Below are 17,551 nucleotides of genomic sequence, written 5' to 3'. Positions count from 1 at the left end.
ATTCCCGCCTCTGCGTGGGTTTCCTCTGGGTGCTCCGGTTTCCTCCCACAGTCCAAAGATGTGCAGGTTAGGTGAATTGACCATGCTAAATTGCCCGTAATGTTAGGTAAGGGGTAAATGTAGGGGTATGGGTGGGTTGCGCTTCGGCGGGGCGGTGTGGACTTGTTGGGCCGAAGGGCCTGTTTCCACACTGTAAGTAATCTAATCTAATCTAATCTAATCATAAAAGAGGATCAGACGGGCTTTATTAAGGGTTACAGATCTACTAATAATATTTGAAGAGTGCTAAATATGGTACAAGTCTGCCAGCAAAGAGCGATACCGGGCTTGGTCGTCTCCCTAGGTGCAGAGAAGGCATTCAATCGGGTGGAATGGCTGTACCTTTTTTATATCATGGAGCGGTTTGGCCTAGGAGAGGTTTTTAACCAAATGGGTCGCAGTGCTATATAGTGACCCGAAAGCAGCAGTGCTTACTGATCGCATAAGATCAGATAGTTTTAGTATTGCCAGAGGTTGTCACTATTATTTACGCTAGTGATTGAACCGCTGGCGAAAGCTATCCGGATGGACCCCAGTATAATGGCCCCGGAGGTAGGATCAGGCTAGCATGACTTTACTCTTTATGCTGATGTTGTCCTTCTTTTCTTAACTGATCCATTGATATCCATGCCCTGCTTTATACAAGTGGTTAATTTATTCAATACGTTTTCAGGGTACAAAATTAATTTTATGAAATCAGAAGCCATGCCGGTGGGAGGTCTTACCAATATACCAAACTTCACGGATGGAAATCGCTTTCCCTTTCGGTGGTCACAGGGAGGTTTTTTCTACTTAGGCATTTTATTACCCAGGCATTTGATCAGTTATATAAAGATAACCAAGTGCATCTGTTAGAGAAAATAAGGCAGGATCTTCGGCACTGGGAAGATCTCCCGATATCCCGGCTGGGAAGAGTAGCTCTGGTCAAGATGAATGTTCTCTCTCGCCTATTATACCCTATGAGAATGCTTCCTTTGATACTGCCTAGGCAAGCGCTGCGTAGGCTTTATGGCTGGTTCGGTTCCTTTGCTTGGCATTATAGAAGGCCCCTAATCAAACTAGATAAATTGCAGCTTCCACAAGAAAGGAGAGTTTAGATTTCTCGGATTTTAGGAAGTACCAACTAAGTTCCTTGTTATCACGTGGCTGATTGGGCCTCTCGTGATCCACTATCAGTTTGGTTGGATATCAAGGCTTCCCACGCAAAATGCCCCCACTTCAAACTATTGTTTATGGATAAGATGAGAATTGTCATGGATCATTGTAAAAGCCCAATTGTCACGCGGTGTCCACCAACACCCTTGAGCTGTTTAGGGAGAGGTGGGTGCTGCAGGGAGTGGAGTGTATTATTTCCCTATCCAATTCAATTTTGATTTAATCCCTACCCTCCCCTTCACTGTTTTGATCACACAGCACTGCCCTTTGATGTGAAGGGCACTGCTTGTCACTGGCCACTCGGGTGTTTTCCTATCTTCCTGGTGGTGGAAATTAAATAAAGATTCGAAAAAAATAATAAAAGCCCAATTGTCACGCAGTGTCCACCAACACCCTTGAGCTGTTTAGGGAGAGGTGGATGCCGCAGGGAGTGGAGTGTATTATTTCCCTATCCAATTCAATGTTGATTTAATCCCTGCCCTCCCCTTCACTGTTTGATCACACAGCATTAAAAAAATTAAAGCCCAATTGTTCTAAACACAATCAAAGCTTGGATTATTCAACAGGGTGAGGGTAAGTTACAAAAAAAACCTCCCCCTTCAATCCTATAGTGGGAATGTTGGGATTTTAGCCAGGCTTGATAGATGCTGGCTTTAAACTTTGGGAGTCCAGAGGAATCTCCTGCTTGGGAGATCTGTTCGATGGGGGAAGTCATGACGTCCTTTGAACAGTTGCGTCAAAAGTTTGGGTTACCTAGCAAGGACCTTTATCGATATTTTCAAGTACAAGACTTCATACAGAAAAATGCCACATTGATGGTCAATCCTTATAAATCGGATATGGAGAAGGGAGTGCTTCGGCTGTGTGTCCCCTCAGTCAGTACTCTCTATCATTCACTAGGTAATAATGTGTCAAAGGACATGAAACTACTACATAAATTGGACTCAAGAATTGGCCGTGGAAATCTGAGGGGTGGAGGAGGACATCTGGGGAAACGCCAGGAAGATCTCTATCTTTAATAGGACTCGAGCTATTCAATTGAAGATACTTCATAGGGCCCATATGGCACCAGAGCAGCTTGCAAAGTTTAAGATAGGAGCATCCCCAATGTGCCTGAAATGTAAAATAAAACTTGGTACTCTCACTCATTGGTTGTGGATATGCCATAAGATCCCCAGATACTGGGACAGCGCAGTGAATACCTTGGCAAAGATCTTAGGAACGGTGATTGGGTTAGATCTGGTGTCTCTCCTTTTGGGTTTCCCAAATTTTCCTTCTCTAGATGGACATGGGAAGAAACTGTTTACTATCCTCTCCTTTTGTGCGAGGAAAAACATCTTAGTAAACTGGGTAGCGGAAAGATCCCCCCGGACTCTCAATTTGGCATATGATAGTTATGGAACACATTCCCCTGGACGTCCTTACGAATATGGTACAGCAAACAATGGAATTGTTTAATAGAACATGGTGGTCCTTTTTGAGCTACATTGATGCAGATGTATCAGCCATATTATCTAGGGAATTTGTCTAGCCGTGAGGACAATGTCTGTTGGCTCAGGGCCCGAGTGGAAGAATTCCATATAAATACATATCTGTTCATTTTTGCTCGCATCGATCAGGAGCTACAATGAGAATGCATTGAGTGTTGTAACTTTATTAAATGTAAATTAAGCTATCTTAGGACTTGACATAATTCTATTTTGAATGTTTAATTATCTTTGTTTGTTAGTTATTTTCTGTATTACAGTTCTTTTTTATACTTTACCTAGTGTATTGGTAGTTTGTAGAGTAGATTAAGTTTGTTTTCTTTATAATAACAATATAAATATTGTAACGTGGTTACACTATTTTGCATTAGTTTTGTAATTTGGTTTATAAAAATCCAAAAACTTTTTTTCTTATTAAAATAATAGGTAACACCGTCTCCAGGCTTAATGCAAGAGTCTTAGAATTTTAAAGTCCACATTTAAGAGGGAAATGGGCCTGTAGGAAGCACAGTCTTGCAGGTCCTTCCCTTTTTTAAGGATGAGTGAAAGATTGCCCTCTCTCAGAGATGGTAGGAGATAACCATGACTGTATGAATCATTAAACATATTCAGCATCGGGCCTGATAGTTATAAATACCTTATAGAATTCACTGGGAAGTCTGTCAGGATTGGGTGCCTTTCCACTCTGAAGCTGCCTCGCAGCTTCCTGCACTTCTTGCTCCGATAAGGGGGCATTGAGAAAGGAAATGCATTCAGGAGTCACACCTGGTAGCTTCGGATTCCTAAAAAAATTCCACTTTGGCCTGCTCCTCCTCAATCCTCAGATTGGTATAATTTAAGAGTAATCTCTGGAATGCCACATTAATGTTTTTAGAATCACGTTAGGATCCCAGACCCTTCTGTAATTGCCATAATGGCTTTAGGGACATGCCTTTTCCTGGTGAGATATACTAAGTATTTGCCTGGCTTGTCACCAGGCTCATATAACCCTTGCTTTGCAAAAGCCAATACCTTCTTTGCCATCTGCATGAGCACAGAATTTAATGCAGAACCGCAGTGCCGTAATCCTCTTGTAGCTTGACTAATGAGGGTCTGTCAAAGCCTTCTTGGCTGCCTTCAACCATGCTTCAAGAAGTTGCTGCTCACCCTTCTATCGCTTCCTACTGGCGGAATAGGAAATAACTAATCACCTGGCATAGGCATTTCTGTTTCCCAGAGGACAGATGAACTACCAACCTAGTCTATGTTGATGCTTAGGAATGCCCGAAATTCCCTAGAGAAACACTCCACAAACATATTATCCTTTGCCAGTGCCTTGAACCCACTGTAACATCCTTAATTTTAACCATAAGGTACACTGGAGTATGATCAGAGATGATAATGTTACCAATCGTACAAGATGCCACCAAATGCAGGGTTACCACAGGGGTCAGAAAAAAAAAATCAATCTTAGTGTGACATCTCTGCAGATTGGAGAAAAATATAAAATCCCAGCCTATAGGATGGAGACACCTCCAAGCGTCCCCACACAGATCCACTAACTGTTTAATTTGTTACAGAGGGTTTCCAGGGACCTTTGGGCAACCTGTCTCCTGTGGGATCCATGAGACAGTTAAAATCTCCCCCTGTGATGATGTGCTGGCACTCAAGACTTATCAGTTTAGAAAAAGCATCTACCAAAAATTTAAAGGGAGGGCAATAAACATTTAAAACACCATTTTCTTCCCCATTTATCAAGGCTTTAGGAATGACAAACCTCCTGTGCATCTTTAAACACATTCTAACAATTTAAATGGGAGATTCTTCCTAACCACTATAGCACTCCCCTACCTCTGGTATTAAATGATGAAAAATAAACTCGGTCAAAGCCATTCTGATGTAATTTCCAGTGCTCCTTGTCATCCAATGTGTCTCCTGTAACAAAACAATATCCACCTTTCTAAGACTCAAGAGTACCTTCTTGCTCTTAATTGGTGAGTGACTTCCCTTGATATTCCAGGTACACCATTTAATCAAGTCATTAGCCATAACCTTCTGCAATAACATTTAAATTCCAGAGAGGAGGAACCTGAACCACAAATCCCTGAGCCTTAGTGGCACATGATCCACCAAATATTAAAAACAAATTAAAACCACATTTAACAAACCCACAAAACTATTAAAAATTAAAAACAAAAACTAATAAACAAACTAACATAATAAACGCCAACAGCACCGAGTAGGGGAATTCACGCCCTGCCCGGGGGGGGGGGGGGGGGGGCAACTACCTATCTGCACATAAGTAGGCATCTAACCATCCCAGCCACCTTCACTTCTCCCAGCTAGAGCCACACCACAAACACAAGCAGAAAAGAGTAAACACAGCATTGAATACCAATATGAAAAAGAAATTTAAAAAAAATACCCCACCCATCCTTTGGTACTTCCTAACTTAGAAATTGAAAATGTACATCTCAACCGCCACCAAACATAGTTTAAACCAATTATCAATAGAAAAAAAAATAAAGATCCAACCGAACTACCTCAGTTTATTTTACAAAACGATAAAGACATACCCAAACAACACTATTTATACATACAAAAATTGTTCAAATTAGGTTAATTTGTCCACAAAGTCTCTTGCCTTCTCCGATGTGTCAAAGAGACATATGGATCAATGTAAGGTAATCTGAAGCAACGCCAGATACCTCAGGGAGTACCGAATTCTGGGCTCTGTCTTCTCTGACACCATCCTAAAGATTTTCATTTCTGCATCACCACCGCAGAGAAGTCCTGAAAGAATATGATCTTAGAGCCCTCGTAAATTAGAGCCTTTGAATCTTTCTCCTTGACTCTAGAAGCTTCCATTATTCTCTCCTTATCCTGGTAACGATGGAACCGAACCAGGAAAGGACAAGAACATTTACTCAAAACCAATCTCCACGCTGCAACCCGGTGAGCCCTCTTATCTTCAATCCTCTCATGCCAGCCTCCATGTCAAGGCATTTTGGCAGCCAGTCCTCAACAAATTCCACAGGCCACTCACCTTCCTTACCCTTAGGCAGACCGATGATCCAAATGTTTTTTTTTCCCTGCCCTGTTGTCAAGATCGACTTGGTCGTGCAAATTATGGACCTGCATCTCCTGGACTTATATCGCATCAGCTTCCACCACTGTGACCCTGTGCTCCACCTCACCTGTCCTCTTCTCCAGCTGCTGCTTATGCTTCTGCAGCACAAGAGAGATTGGAGCTAGCTTCTCCTCAATCTGTTTCCCCAGCATCTCACGAGCTCATTCACCAGGGACTGGAAAGTAATCGACTCCAAGGATCCTGCAGACTGAGCTACAGACCTGGCCTCAGATGCTCCTCCCTTTTTTGTCATTTCTGGATGGCAGGAACCCCAGGTAAGTTAACTTTTAGAAGTTTCTTAGGACTCCCTGATCTTTCTGGAGTCCCAAGATATCATGATGATCTGGCTTGGGCAGGTTGACGGTTTGTCCCACTTGTGCTGCAGTGCAGAGCTCTGCAGTGCAATCTTCTTAGATCGCTGCCATCTTGGATCCCGTTTTGCACTCACAATCTGTTCACAGCCCTCTACACTCATTATCACTTGCCTTTCCACCTATTCCGCATTTCTCTGTGGGGCCATTTTATAGTGAAAGAAGCATATCACAACAATTCAGAACTATATAGGAAAAATTGTACAGGAAAAAGCGAAATCACTAACACTCTAAGCCCCATCACGTGTAATATGAGCCATTGTTATAAACAGGGCACCTGTTTTCAGTGTGATGTATTTGAGGACAGATGCCTCAGATCCACAAATGGACATTATCTGTCACTATCCACTTAAGGGTTGCCGTCACTTTTGGTACTGACTATTATCTACAGATAACTTCACCTTTGCCTGTAGATTCTTGTGCTCAGGCTGATATCTCCCAATGTGTCCCTCTTTGGCTTCTGGACACTCACCACTCTGTCCTCCTAGGTAGGCTGCTGTTCATTAACAGCCTGATTTCTGAGAATTCTGCATCCATTTCAAGATGCACCCTTCCAGGTGCTCAGGAGAATCCAAATAGCCATACCAATTCCCAAAGTGCCAGGAATGTAATGGCTCTTTGCATTGGCTAGGTTCCAACCAGTGACTTCTCCCCTCACTGAAAATAAAGTTGTAACTGACCCTCCAAAGAGCATTTGAGCCAGACCCAGCCACTGACCCTATCTGCGTAATCCCACATTTACCATGGCCAATCCACCTCATCTACACATCTTTTGATTTTGGCAGGTAACCACTGCACATGGCAGAAATCTATGCAAACATGGGGAGAACATGCAAATGCCACACAGTCACCCAAGGCTAGAATCAAACCCAGGTCGCTGGTGCTGTGACAGAGCAGTGCTAACTCTGAGCTATTGTGCCCTCCCTCCCCCATCAAGCTCAATCTCACTCAGTTTATGATTAACTGAAACAAGGGAAAGCAAAATTTTAACTACCTCTCACTGTAAATCTACTGCAATCTGTGCTACAGAATTGCAGTTCTCAGCATCCGCAGCAATATTTTTCAGTTAGTTTGTCACTTTTATTAAAGTAAATCCTCTATCGGCAGTACAATCCCTATTCTGAAAAGTCAAAACCTATGCCTTAGGCATACGTTACTGAGAGCGTTGTTTGAATGAGGGCAGTGAAGCAAAACAAAATGAAAAAAAATGCCGACACAATAGTTTATAAAGAAAACTTTTTTTTAAATGTTGCCAAGGGATGGTACAACTACTGATCAGTTCTCAAACATTTAGTTGCTACTCTGCTTTGCAGCCAGTCTTTTGTCTCTCTCTTCAGCAATGGTGAGGCGGATACCCTTTCCACGAGGCAGAGAAACCCATGGCTTATTACCCTGGCAACAAAAAAAATTGATTAATGTAGCGAAGGAAAATTTAATAGTAAACAGATGACCTTCTTTTCTCCTGCAGCCTTTGGCTCTATTATTAATATCATCTCAATGATAACTTGTTTGCAAGCACCTTCGAAAATTTTCACCATCTCCTCTCCTTCCCTGGTTTGGAAAATAAGATTAACCATGGAAACTGCTATGAGCACATTTCATAAGTACATATTTCTTTATTTTTGGTTTGCATCAACTGAAAACTGGTTTTGGAGGTTTTAATTAACTGCACAAAATCATCAACTTAAACCACTTTCACAACAAATTCTATATCGGGAACAGATTCAATCTTCTCCAGGAAAGCTGCTTTTATTTCACAAGTCACTAACTTGTTCAAATGATATAAATGGTATTCGTCAAAATGAAATGAGCCAGAATGCAGTAAACAACTAGAACAGAGCTGCTTGAATTTAAGCAGCATATCAATTAACTTTCAAATAGAAGAATTTAAATTTTCTTATCGTGTCCTAACAACCACAGAATGTCTCAAAGTCCTTTACTACCATTGAAATACTTCTGAAACATAATCACTACTATCATGCAGAAACTTCATGCCCCTTTTCTACTGTTAGTAAAGCACAAGTGTTGATCAGGACACCAGGAATTCCTCTTTGAACAGATTCAAGGAATCTTTTTGTTCACTCACAGGATGCAAACATGATATTAGTTTAACATCAACACTAAAATATCTGCAACTGACTTGGAACCAAAGGCTAAAACACAACCGAAACTCAGAACCCAAGCAAAAATAACATACGTTTAAGTAAGTAATTTACAACCATGGAATGTCTCAAATCACTCAAAATCCAGAGAAAGACGTATATACACTTAATATTCTATAATATAGGGAACTGCAGCCAATACACACTCAGCAAATTTCTACAAACAGAAACATGATAACCATCAGCCAATGTTTCTGTCGTGTTGATTACGGTATAATTTAAACAAGGATACTAAAGAACTTGCTCGATAATCTTCCAAATTCTGCCACGCAATCTTACATGCACCCTAGCAGCCAGCTAGGTCCTTTAGTTGGATGAGTTTAACCACTGCACTGGACTGTCAACCTTGAATTTTGATATTGAAACCCTGAAGCGAAACTCAACAAGGAACATAAACAAATTCTAATATTGTATTAAGAATGTATAACAGGCTTATAACAATGTTGCAATTCATTGCAAATTATCACTCTCTACAAGAGCTATCACTTTGATTCTGATTAACTCAAGTTACATCTGCCAACTGCTAAAACAATTTAAAAAAAAACATGTATTCCAAATGGATCTAGGATTCATACTCACCTTTCCAATAACAAAAATGTTGGAAAGCCTGGTAGCAAAGCTATTACTGTTAGCATCCTTTACATGAACAACATCAAAAGAGCCAGGGTGCCTCTCACGATTAGTGATTACTCCAATACGACCCAAGTTAGCACCTCCTATCACCATGCATAAGTTACCTGCAAAGGCAAAAATGGTAACAGATCAAAGGGCTATGGGAATTTAGAAAGAACACAAGAGCATTTGGCACAAGAAATTACTCACGCAGGGTATTTTTTTTAAAAAAGCAATCCATGTATCTTACACACAAATAATTTAAGTCATAGTATCAACAGTCTTTGAAAATTACAGTGCCCATATACCTGTGCCCTGAAAAAGTTCCTAGACTATCATGGCTCCATTACAACATAAGCAGGTAATCTGTTAATTTGTAATTCAAAATAACAGGAGATGCATATGCTTAGGAATTAAACAGGAAGAGGAAACCATCTCAAGAGCATGTTGTTGATTTTGTTTAGCACTCCTGGTAGATTAGTCTGTGTGTGGAAACTTCAGGGGCAGAAAGGATTACATTCAACTGTAACTTCTTTTCCTCTTCCAATATATCACAAAAGTCAAGATGGTGAAAAGAAGGCATTCACTTAACAGGTGGAAGATGGGCTGTATTTTTCAGGAAATATTGAAGCCTGGTTGACAGACACACAAAAGTAAGCAAATCACAGTCCTCTACATATAATTTGACCACTTTATATAGAAGGAAACAGTTTAATGAGTGATCCTGTGCTTACACTAGTTGAAAATTGATCAAGAGTCATGGCTAAGGTAAAGTCTCTGAGGGACAGGATTCCTTGTCTTCCCTTTATATTCTGCAGTTTCTAACCATGGGGTCATATGTGCCTGCCTGCACACTGCTGACCAGTTCAAAAACCAAGAAGTTAGAAAAAGATAGCCCTGCAGTGAAGCGCAGCCATGTAACAAATAACATCTTGAAATTTCAATATTGATTATTAATTTCTTAAAGGTCAAAAAATTTGTCTAGATGTTTATAACTGAGCAGCCCTCGGAATATAAATTTTTAATTTAACCCAAAATTTCAAAGTCACTGAACATTAGTTTTACTCTGCATTTTCTAACTTTGCCCTTACAAGTTCAGACATTTGAAAAAAAATTACCTGTAGCGTAGAATTGTACCCAGCTGCAACTCAACCAAGTTAAATAGATGTGACTTATCAGAAAGTTTTGGAGACTTACTTTTAAAACTCTGCCAATATTTAATCCTTTGGCATAGTCATGTCTATTATGTATGTCTATGTGCCCATTTGAAACCAATTTCAGTCTTGATTGTTTCCCCCAAAAAGCAGATGTACAGGACTTGTTGCTATTATCCAGAAGACAGGAAGGGAACTACAGGCCAGTCAGTATAACTATTGGAAGCAATTCTAAGAGATTGAATTGATCGGCACTCAGAGTGGCAGGGATTAATTAATAATAGTCAGCGTGGTTTTGTTGAGGGGGTCATGTCTGACCAAACTGACTGAATTTTTGAAGAGATGACCAGTTGTGTACACATTTGACATAGTCTACTTGGACTTCAGCAAGACTTTGATAAGGCATGAAATGACAGCTTGGCAGTGAAGGTTAAACCCCATGAGGTCCAAGGGAAGCTGTCAAATTGGATCCAAAATTGGCAAAGTGGCAAGAAGCAAAGCTTCATGGCTGAGGGCGACAGATTGGAGTCTGTGTAATGTGGGGTCCTGATAGAATCCATGTTGGGGTGCTTGCGGTTTGTGGTATATATAAATGATTTAGACATGAATGGAGGAGAGTTGGCCAGTAAGTTTGCAAAAGATACAAAAATTGGGGGAATGGTAAATAACGAGGAGGCTAGCCTTAGTTGTGGGTGAGTTTAGAAGGGTTGATCTGATGAGCTTATCAGTGGAATTTAGAATTCAACCTGGATAAATGTGAGGTGAAGCACTTGAGTGAGACTAACAATGCAAGGGAATACAGAACAACTGGTAGGACCTTGAGGAGCATCAAGGATCAGAGGGATTTTGTGTTCATGTTTTCTGGCCCCTCAAGGTAGCAGGACAGGTAAAGTGGTTAAGAAGGCATTTGGGATTCTTGCCTTTATTAGCTGAAGTAGAGTGTTTAAGAGGAGAGAGGTTATGCTAGTACTATATAAAACATTCATTATCCCAAAGCTTGAGTACTGTGCATGGCTCTGGAATCCACATTACAAGACGAATGTGACTACAGTGGGAAGGATGTAGAGATTTACCAGATATACTGCAGAGTTTTAGTTATGAAGGATTGGACAGACTAAGGCTGTTTCCTTGGACAGGAGACAGGGGTGGGAACACAGTTGACATGTACATTATGGAAGTATAAATACGGTAGACAGGAAGGAATATTTCCTCTTGATCAATGACCTGGGGGCATAAATATAAGGTCAAGAGATTTAGAGGAAATGGGAGGAAAAATGCTTTCACTGAAAGGTTGGTGTAAATCTGAAGACTCACTGCCTGAAAGGGTGGTACATGCAGAAACCCTCATACGAGAAGTAGTTAGTTGTGGACTTCCAATGTCAATGCACACAAGGGTATTGGCCAAGTGCTGGAAAGCACCGACTGGCCGATGTGCTTGTTTTAGACTGAAGCTAACTTCACGGGCTGAAGGACTTTTTTTGCGCAGCAGACCTCTATGACAGAAAATAATCTGACAATATATACACCTTAATTGAACAAGAACACCATTCAATTTACTGCCATCATAATCCCCATACCTGTATCAAACTTGATGAAGTCTGTGATTTTGCCAGTATCCAGATCAATCTGCACAGTGTCATTAACCTTAATCAGAGGATCCGGATAGCGAATGGTTCGTGCATCATGTGTGACCAGGTGAGGAATTCCCTTGGTGCCTACTCGAATCTTTCTTACTTTGCACAGCTTATACTGGAAACCAAATTAAACTGTTTGTAACTCTTCGATAGTTTTAAGGTTGTTTTTAAAGATACTAAATTCTATCATTTAAAACAGTCTACACTTTAGTATCTAACCAGCTGTTGTGTGTAAATCCAGCTCAAAAAGGTTGACGTTTCTTACTAGGAATATAATCATAGTTAAGCATCTTTCAGCTACTGAAACCTCATGTAGGTTATCTTACCTCACACAACCTCAAAAGTAGTATTTTATTGTAGCAGATACCAGAAAGGTGGGAAGGGGAACAAAGAGCAACACACCTTAGTTTGTTGAACCCGATTCACTCCTATCACACTACATTTAAGCACCAACCAACTGCGTAGTTAAACAATGGAACAACATGTTGCAGTGTTCAATAGCATACGTTGTTAGGTGGCAAGGCACAAGTCTGCATCTGCGACATTCCATAGTAAATGGCTATCTTCTTTACTCTACATGGTCAACGCAAACAGAAGCCAAGTTCCTTAAACCTGACAGTCATGAGGGTTTGAGCGTGAGCCTGGACAATGCTGAAGTACATCCACAATGACAGAAACCTAAAAGCTATGTCCTCTCCAGAAACATGCAAAAATGTAAGAATAATTACATGGCACAACTACCATGAGTTAATCATATCTATGTGCAGAACACACTTGGTGAGCCAATACAAAAAAAAATGAAATAAAATAGTTACTACCTACTTCTAACCAGTCAGTGCAGCAAGGTTCTGAAAAGTACAATCAGACTCAAAACAAAGATTTTTTTTTAGTAGTATGGTTAATGTTTAAAGAGCTTCCGAAGACATTATTCCAAATACTGCCAAGTCTGCACCCGTGGTGCTAATCTCATTGCCGTTAAGAAAAATACTAACTATACAAGTTTTCAACTACGCAAGAGACAGCGAGGACAGCAGTCCACTGTTCTTGCAGATATTGGCCTCACTTCTCTACACGACACTAAGTGCATGACGAACATCCATAAACAATGAGTTAAAATTCTGGGCCTCAATAAGCAAACCTAATGCAAAGTGCTGTTAATAAGCAATCTCTCTTCAACTGCATAGGTCAGAATTATGACCATTGTGCCAGCCACAACCAAATATATGAATATGGAGGCACAGAAAGCAAGTTCATTAAAAGACAGCAGAAACAAAAATACATGCTGTTCTTGAGCACATTAGAGGTCAACTGATGCAGAAACAAGTGCCATTTAAATAATAGGTATAGGAGAATATGACAGATCAAATACCTTTGCCTCCTCAGCTGTAATTCGGTGCACTGCAAAGCGACCCTTGGTGTCATAGATCAGACGGAAATGTTCACTTGTTTTATCAATGCTGATCACATCTATAAATAAAACAAACTCATAAGGCAAGCAACGATACACAGCATGTAGTTACAACACTAACATCCGAATCAATTGAGAGGCAATTTGTTGTGGAAATGCAGTAGCTAAAACATCTAGTCACTTACTGAAATTAGGAAGCAGCAGAATCATTGAATTTAGTTAACTGGGCAAGCTTATAAGCAGAACCTCAATTTTCACTTCACTGGCACTTATGAGCACATATTCCAAATACATTAGGTGGTTATGATCACGACTCTACCTGTCTTGATTTCAACTTGAAGTCTCAACAAAATCTCTTTTTCATTCTTTCATAGGAAAGTGTTGCTGACAAGATCAGCCGTTTCCGACCAGTAATTGCCTATTAAAAGCTGTGGAATAGTTCATCTGATGCAGGTATATCCACAGTACTGTTAGGGACAGAGTTCCACATTTCTGCTTTGAATGATCAGTGGTATAATTCCAGATGAGGGACGATATGCGGTTTGGAGATAAACTTGCTAAACATACCCAATTTTACATCAGGAAGTGTATAATTTCCCAGGAAAAATACACAGCAATGCTTCCCTTGTATTCTACTTGAAAAAACTGAAAACCGCTGAGAGTAATATCGAATTTAGACAAGGCACACAATAGATACTGAGCTTTAACAAGCATTACAGAACTACAATTAATGAAAGTCTCCACACTGACCCATGAATCCAGTTGGGTAAGTCACATCAGTACGGACTTTGCCATCAATTTTGATGAATCTCTGCATACAGATTTTCTTCACCTCATCACCAGTCAAAGCGTACTTCAGACGATTTCTGAGGAAAATGATGAGGGGGAGACACTCCCGGAGCTTGTGGGGACCTGTAGATGGACGGGGAGCCTAGCAAAGCAAATACAGTTTACACACTCAGCACACAATTCATCAACATGGTTAGCAAACATGCATATGAACAGTACATTCACTTACTTGGAAGTTTTTTTTAAAATAACCAGAATATTCACAGGAGCCCTTTTACCAGCAATATGCATCATAGACTTGTATAGGATAGTGAAATAGATCCACAAACTCATTTACTATGCTTGCCAACGTTCAGTTGTCAAACTACATCAAAATGGAAAAGGCCTACTTAGATCTTCATTCTGGGAAAATTGGGCAGTAAAAACCATAAAACGTAATCAGGTGAAAACAGTAGAACAAAAAAATGCAAACAAGAGTATGACTTCTCCATTCTGCTCCACCATTCAACATGGTCTTAGGTTTCAACTCCACTTTCCTGTCTGTTCCTCATATCCCTCAATTAATTGAGACCAAAAATTTGTCTGCCTTAGCCTCAACAGTATTTAAGTAATTACCTGACCCTCATTAACCTTGATACACCAGAAACATTCAACCACAAAGAATCAAATTTCAGATAAGTTTGACAGACACTTGGAAACTCGGTAAACTAAGTAAACTAAATGACTGTTGTCATTTCAAACTGGAATAAAAAGTTGAAATACATTAATCCTACCTACTGAACTGTTCTTTAATCAGCAAACACTAAGACACCAATAACAAGCTGCAAGTATCTACTCAGCTATATATGCATAACCGTGTATGGAAAACTCGAATGCACACTGGCCATTCAGTAAAATAAAGTTTCTGCAATCCCAATGGTCCTAACTGCATTAAAATGAGTGAGTTAGGGGCTACAGAAATCTCACTGCATCTGAACTCATCCACATCACTCGAGACGTCCAAATATTAATATTTCACTTAATGCCCGCGAAATACTTACGAATACTCCAGTCAGTTTATCCAGCATCCAATGCCGGGGGGCCGCCAGGCGCTTCAGGTGCTTTTTTGGACCCCGGGCCTGTAACAATGGGAAACAATCGTTTAGTTTCTGTGGCTGTAACTGAAACTCTCAACCCTCCGGTCTCCGGATATCTGAGCCGAGATTCCAGAGGTTCCCTTCCCTGCGACGAAACCGACTCGCCTGGCTAACTCAGGAGGAGGAGATTTGAAAAACGATACCCGAAGGCCGACCCCGCGGGTCGGGGTGAAGCTGGAACTCCAGCCCGTTGACGGCGCGTCTCGAGGCCTGGCCCTCCATCGCCGACACAAAATGAGACCGGGGGCAAGTTCCAGCAACTTTTACTCAAGAATCAACCCGAGCCCGCTGCCTCCGACGACAGGAAAAGAAAAGGAGGGGCGAGGCTAAAGGGGGCCGGGGCCTCGGGCAGTAAACCGCTTTCCAGCCTCCACTCTAATGGCTGCCACTAGTCCCGACACTCGCTCACTTGTTGCTAAAATACCCAAACACTTTCCGCGCCCTTCGCACAAATGATCCCGCGACCCGATGCCCCGTCCGTGTATACACGGATTGCGGCAGGATCGATGATGTTTCTCCATTTTACGCGGTGGATGTTGTCAGATTCACCCTGCGCTCCCCCAGCCGCTGATTCTCACCATTGCTGTAGCTGCAGGAAAAGGACCACTGCCCACAATGCAGCGCGCAACGAGGCTGCGGGTCAGAGGTCAGGCGGCGGCGCGCCTGCGCTCTATGTTCTTGTGGAGAAGGGTCGTCCAAGCAGGACTGTTGTTTCTCCCTCTTTCCTCGGATGCTGCCAGACTTGCTGTTTTTTTTTCCAGCTATTTCTGACTTTTTTTGGTGTCCTCGTAACTTAACAGCAAGTGGTTTCTTTCCAGTACTTCAGAGGTTTGTATTTTACACACTGTCCTGTGTCAAAGTCGTCAGCCCTCCGGGAATTTAAGATTATTTTCGAGGACACCACCATGAACAACTAGGGAGAACATTTATAAGGGCTGAAAGTGTTTGCTGGTTACAAAAATATGGGAAAGGGAGTGTATTGCATGTTGAAATTTCCACGAGTAGGTCCTACAGAACTGGTAAGATGAACAAGGGCAGGATATATGTAGTTAATGGAAGGGCTTTGGGCAGTGTTGTCAAACAGAGAAACTTAGACCCACGTATATAGTTCCTTGAAGGTGGCATCACAAGTAGACAGGGTGGTAAAGATGGTGTTTGGTACGTTTGCCTTCATTGCCCAGACCATTGAGTATAGGATTCTGGATTAGATTAGATTACTTACAGTGTGGAAACAGGCCCTTCGGCCCAACAAGTCCACACTGACCCGCCGAAGCGCAACCCACCCAGACCCATTCCCCTACATTTACCCCTTACCTAACACTACAGGCAATTTAGCATGGCCAATTCACCTGACCTGCACATTTTTGGACTGTGGGAGGAAACCCGAGCACCCGGAGGAAACCCACACAGACACGGGGAGAATGTGCAAACTCCACACAGTCAGTTGCCTGAGGCGGGAATTGAACCCAGGTCTCTGGCGCTGTGAGGCAACAGTGCTAACCACCGTGCTGCCCAGTGGTGCTGGAAGAGCACAGCAGTTTCAGGCAGCATCCAAGGAGCAGCGAAATCGACATTTCAGGCAAAAGCCCTTCATCAGGAATAAAGCAAGTCAAGGCATCGTGTAATGGTTGTACAGGATGTGAGTGAGGCTACTTTTGGAGTGCTGTGTACAGTCGTCCTGGTACAGGAAGGATATTAAATTGGAAAGGGTGCAGAAAAAATTAACAAGGATGTTACTGGGCCTGAAGGATTTGAGTTATGAGAGACTGGATGGACTGGGACATTTTACACTGGAGTGTAGGAGGTTGAGGGGTGATCCTATAGAGGTTTATAAAATCATGAGGGAAATAGATAAGATGAATAGCAAAGGCTTTTTTTCACCCTAGGGTAGGAGATTTCAAAACTGGAGGGCATAATTTTCAGGTGAAAGATTTGAAAATGAACCGAGTGGTAACTGTTTCTCTCAGAAGACAGTTTGTATGTAGAACAAACTGCTAGAGGAAGGGATGGATGCAGGTACAGTTTTAGTATTTAAAATACATTTGGACAGGTACATGAATAGGAAAGATTTACAGGGATTTGAACCAAACACAGGCAAATAAGACTAGTTTAGTTTGGGAAACCTGGTCGGTATGGATGAGTCAGTCCAAAAGGCCTTTGTCTCTTCTGTATGACTCGAGAACAGGTGATGCTAGTTGATAGAGAATCTGATCTACTGATCATTGTTCCTGAAATTAACTTTGTCTTTTCCAATTTTGAACTTGCATTGTAATTCTACAGCTTGTACCTTTTGTCATTGACAAATCTGATTCTCAATCGCAGTGTTTTTGTATGCGGGGATCTTGGTATTTAGAAGATGAAGCACTCCTGGTTCACAAGCTTTTCTGTTAAGACACCTTTCCCTAAAACTGCTCTTGTCTCTGTTCAGCTGCTGGGATATTCAAGGCCTGGGAAACCCAGTTACAAAGTGCAAATTAGATTAAATCCAAGGCTGC

The 17,551-nt window shown here is 41.5% G+C and overlaps 1 protein-coding gene across 1 annotated transcript; it reads right to left on the bottom strand.

The window, feature by feature from the left end:
* Positions 1-7,383: 7,383 nt before the first annotated feature.
* Positions 7,384-15,663, bottom strand: rps4x (ribosomal protein S4 X-linked). The gene is made up of 7 exons (XM_043704537.2): positions 15,635-15,663; positions 14,961-15,038; positions 13,882-14,062; positions 13,093-13,190; positions 11,667-11,838; positions 8,903-9,060; positions 7,384-7,553 (listed from the first exon to the last, which is right to left on the bottom strand). The coding sequence occupies exons 1-7, from the start codon at positions 15,635-15,637 to the stop codon at positions 7,452-7,454; spliced, it is 792 nt and encodes a 263-aa protein (XP_043560472.1). The 5' UTR covers positions 15,638-15,663; the 3' UTR covers positions 7,384-7,451.
* Positions 15,664-17,551: the final 1,888 nt, after the last annotated feature.

This window comes from Chiloscyllium plagiosum, unplaced genomic scaffold, assembly GCF_037043375.1.
Source record: "Chiloscyllium plagiosum isolate Xiang-an unplaced genomic scaffold, Cpla_swu_hap1 HiC_scaffold_11, whole genome shotgun sequence".
Classification (NCBI taxonomy): domain Eukaryota; kingdom Metazoa; phylum Chordata; class Chondrichthyes; order Orectolobiformes; family Hemiscylliidae; genus Chiloscyllium; species Chiloscyllium plagiosum.
This window is presented reverse-complemented; position numbering and strand designations above follow the sequence as displayed.

Bases quoted from the DNA above. Each gene is read 5' to 3' on its own strand.
- rps4x (XM_043704537.2), bottom strand. The intron at 11,839-13,092 runs GTATTTGATCTG...TTTGGTTTCCAG, and splicing joins TTACAGCTGAGGAGGCAAAG to TATAAGCTGTGCAAAGTAAG. The intron at 9,061-11,666 runs GTATGGGGATTA...TTGCCTTTGCAG, and splicing joins CTTCATCAAGTTTGATACAG to GTAACTTATGCATGGTGATA.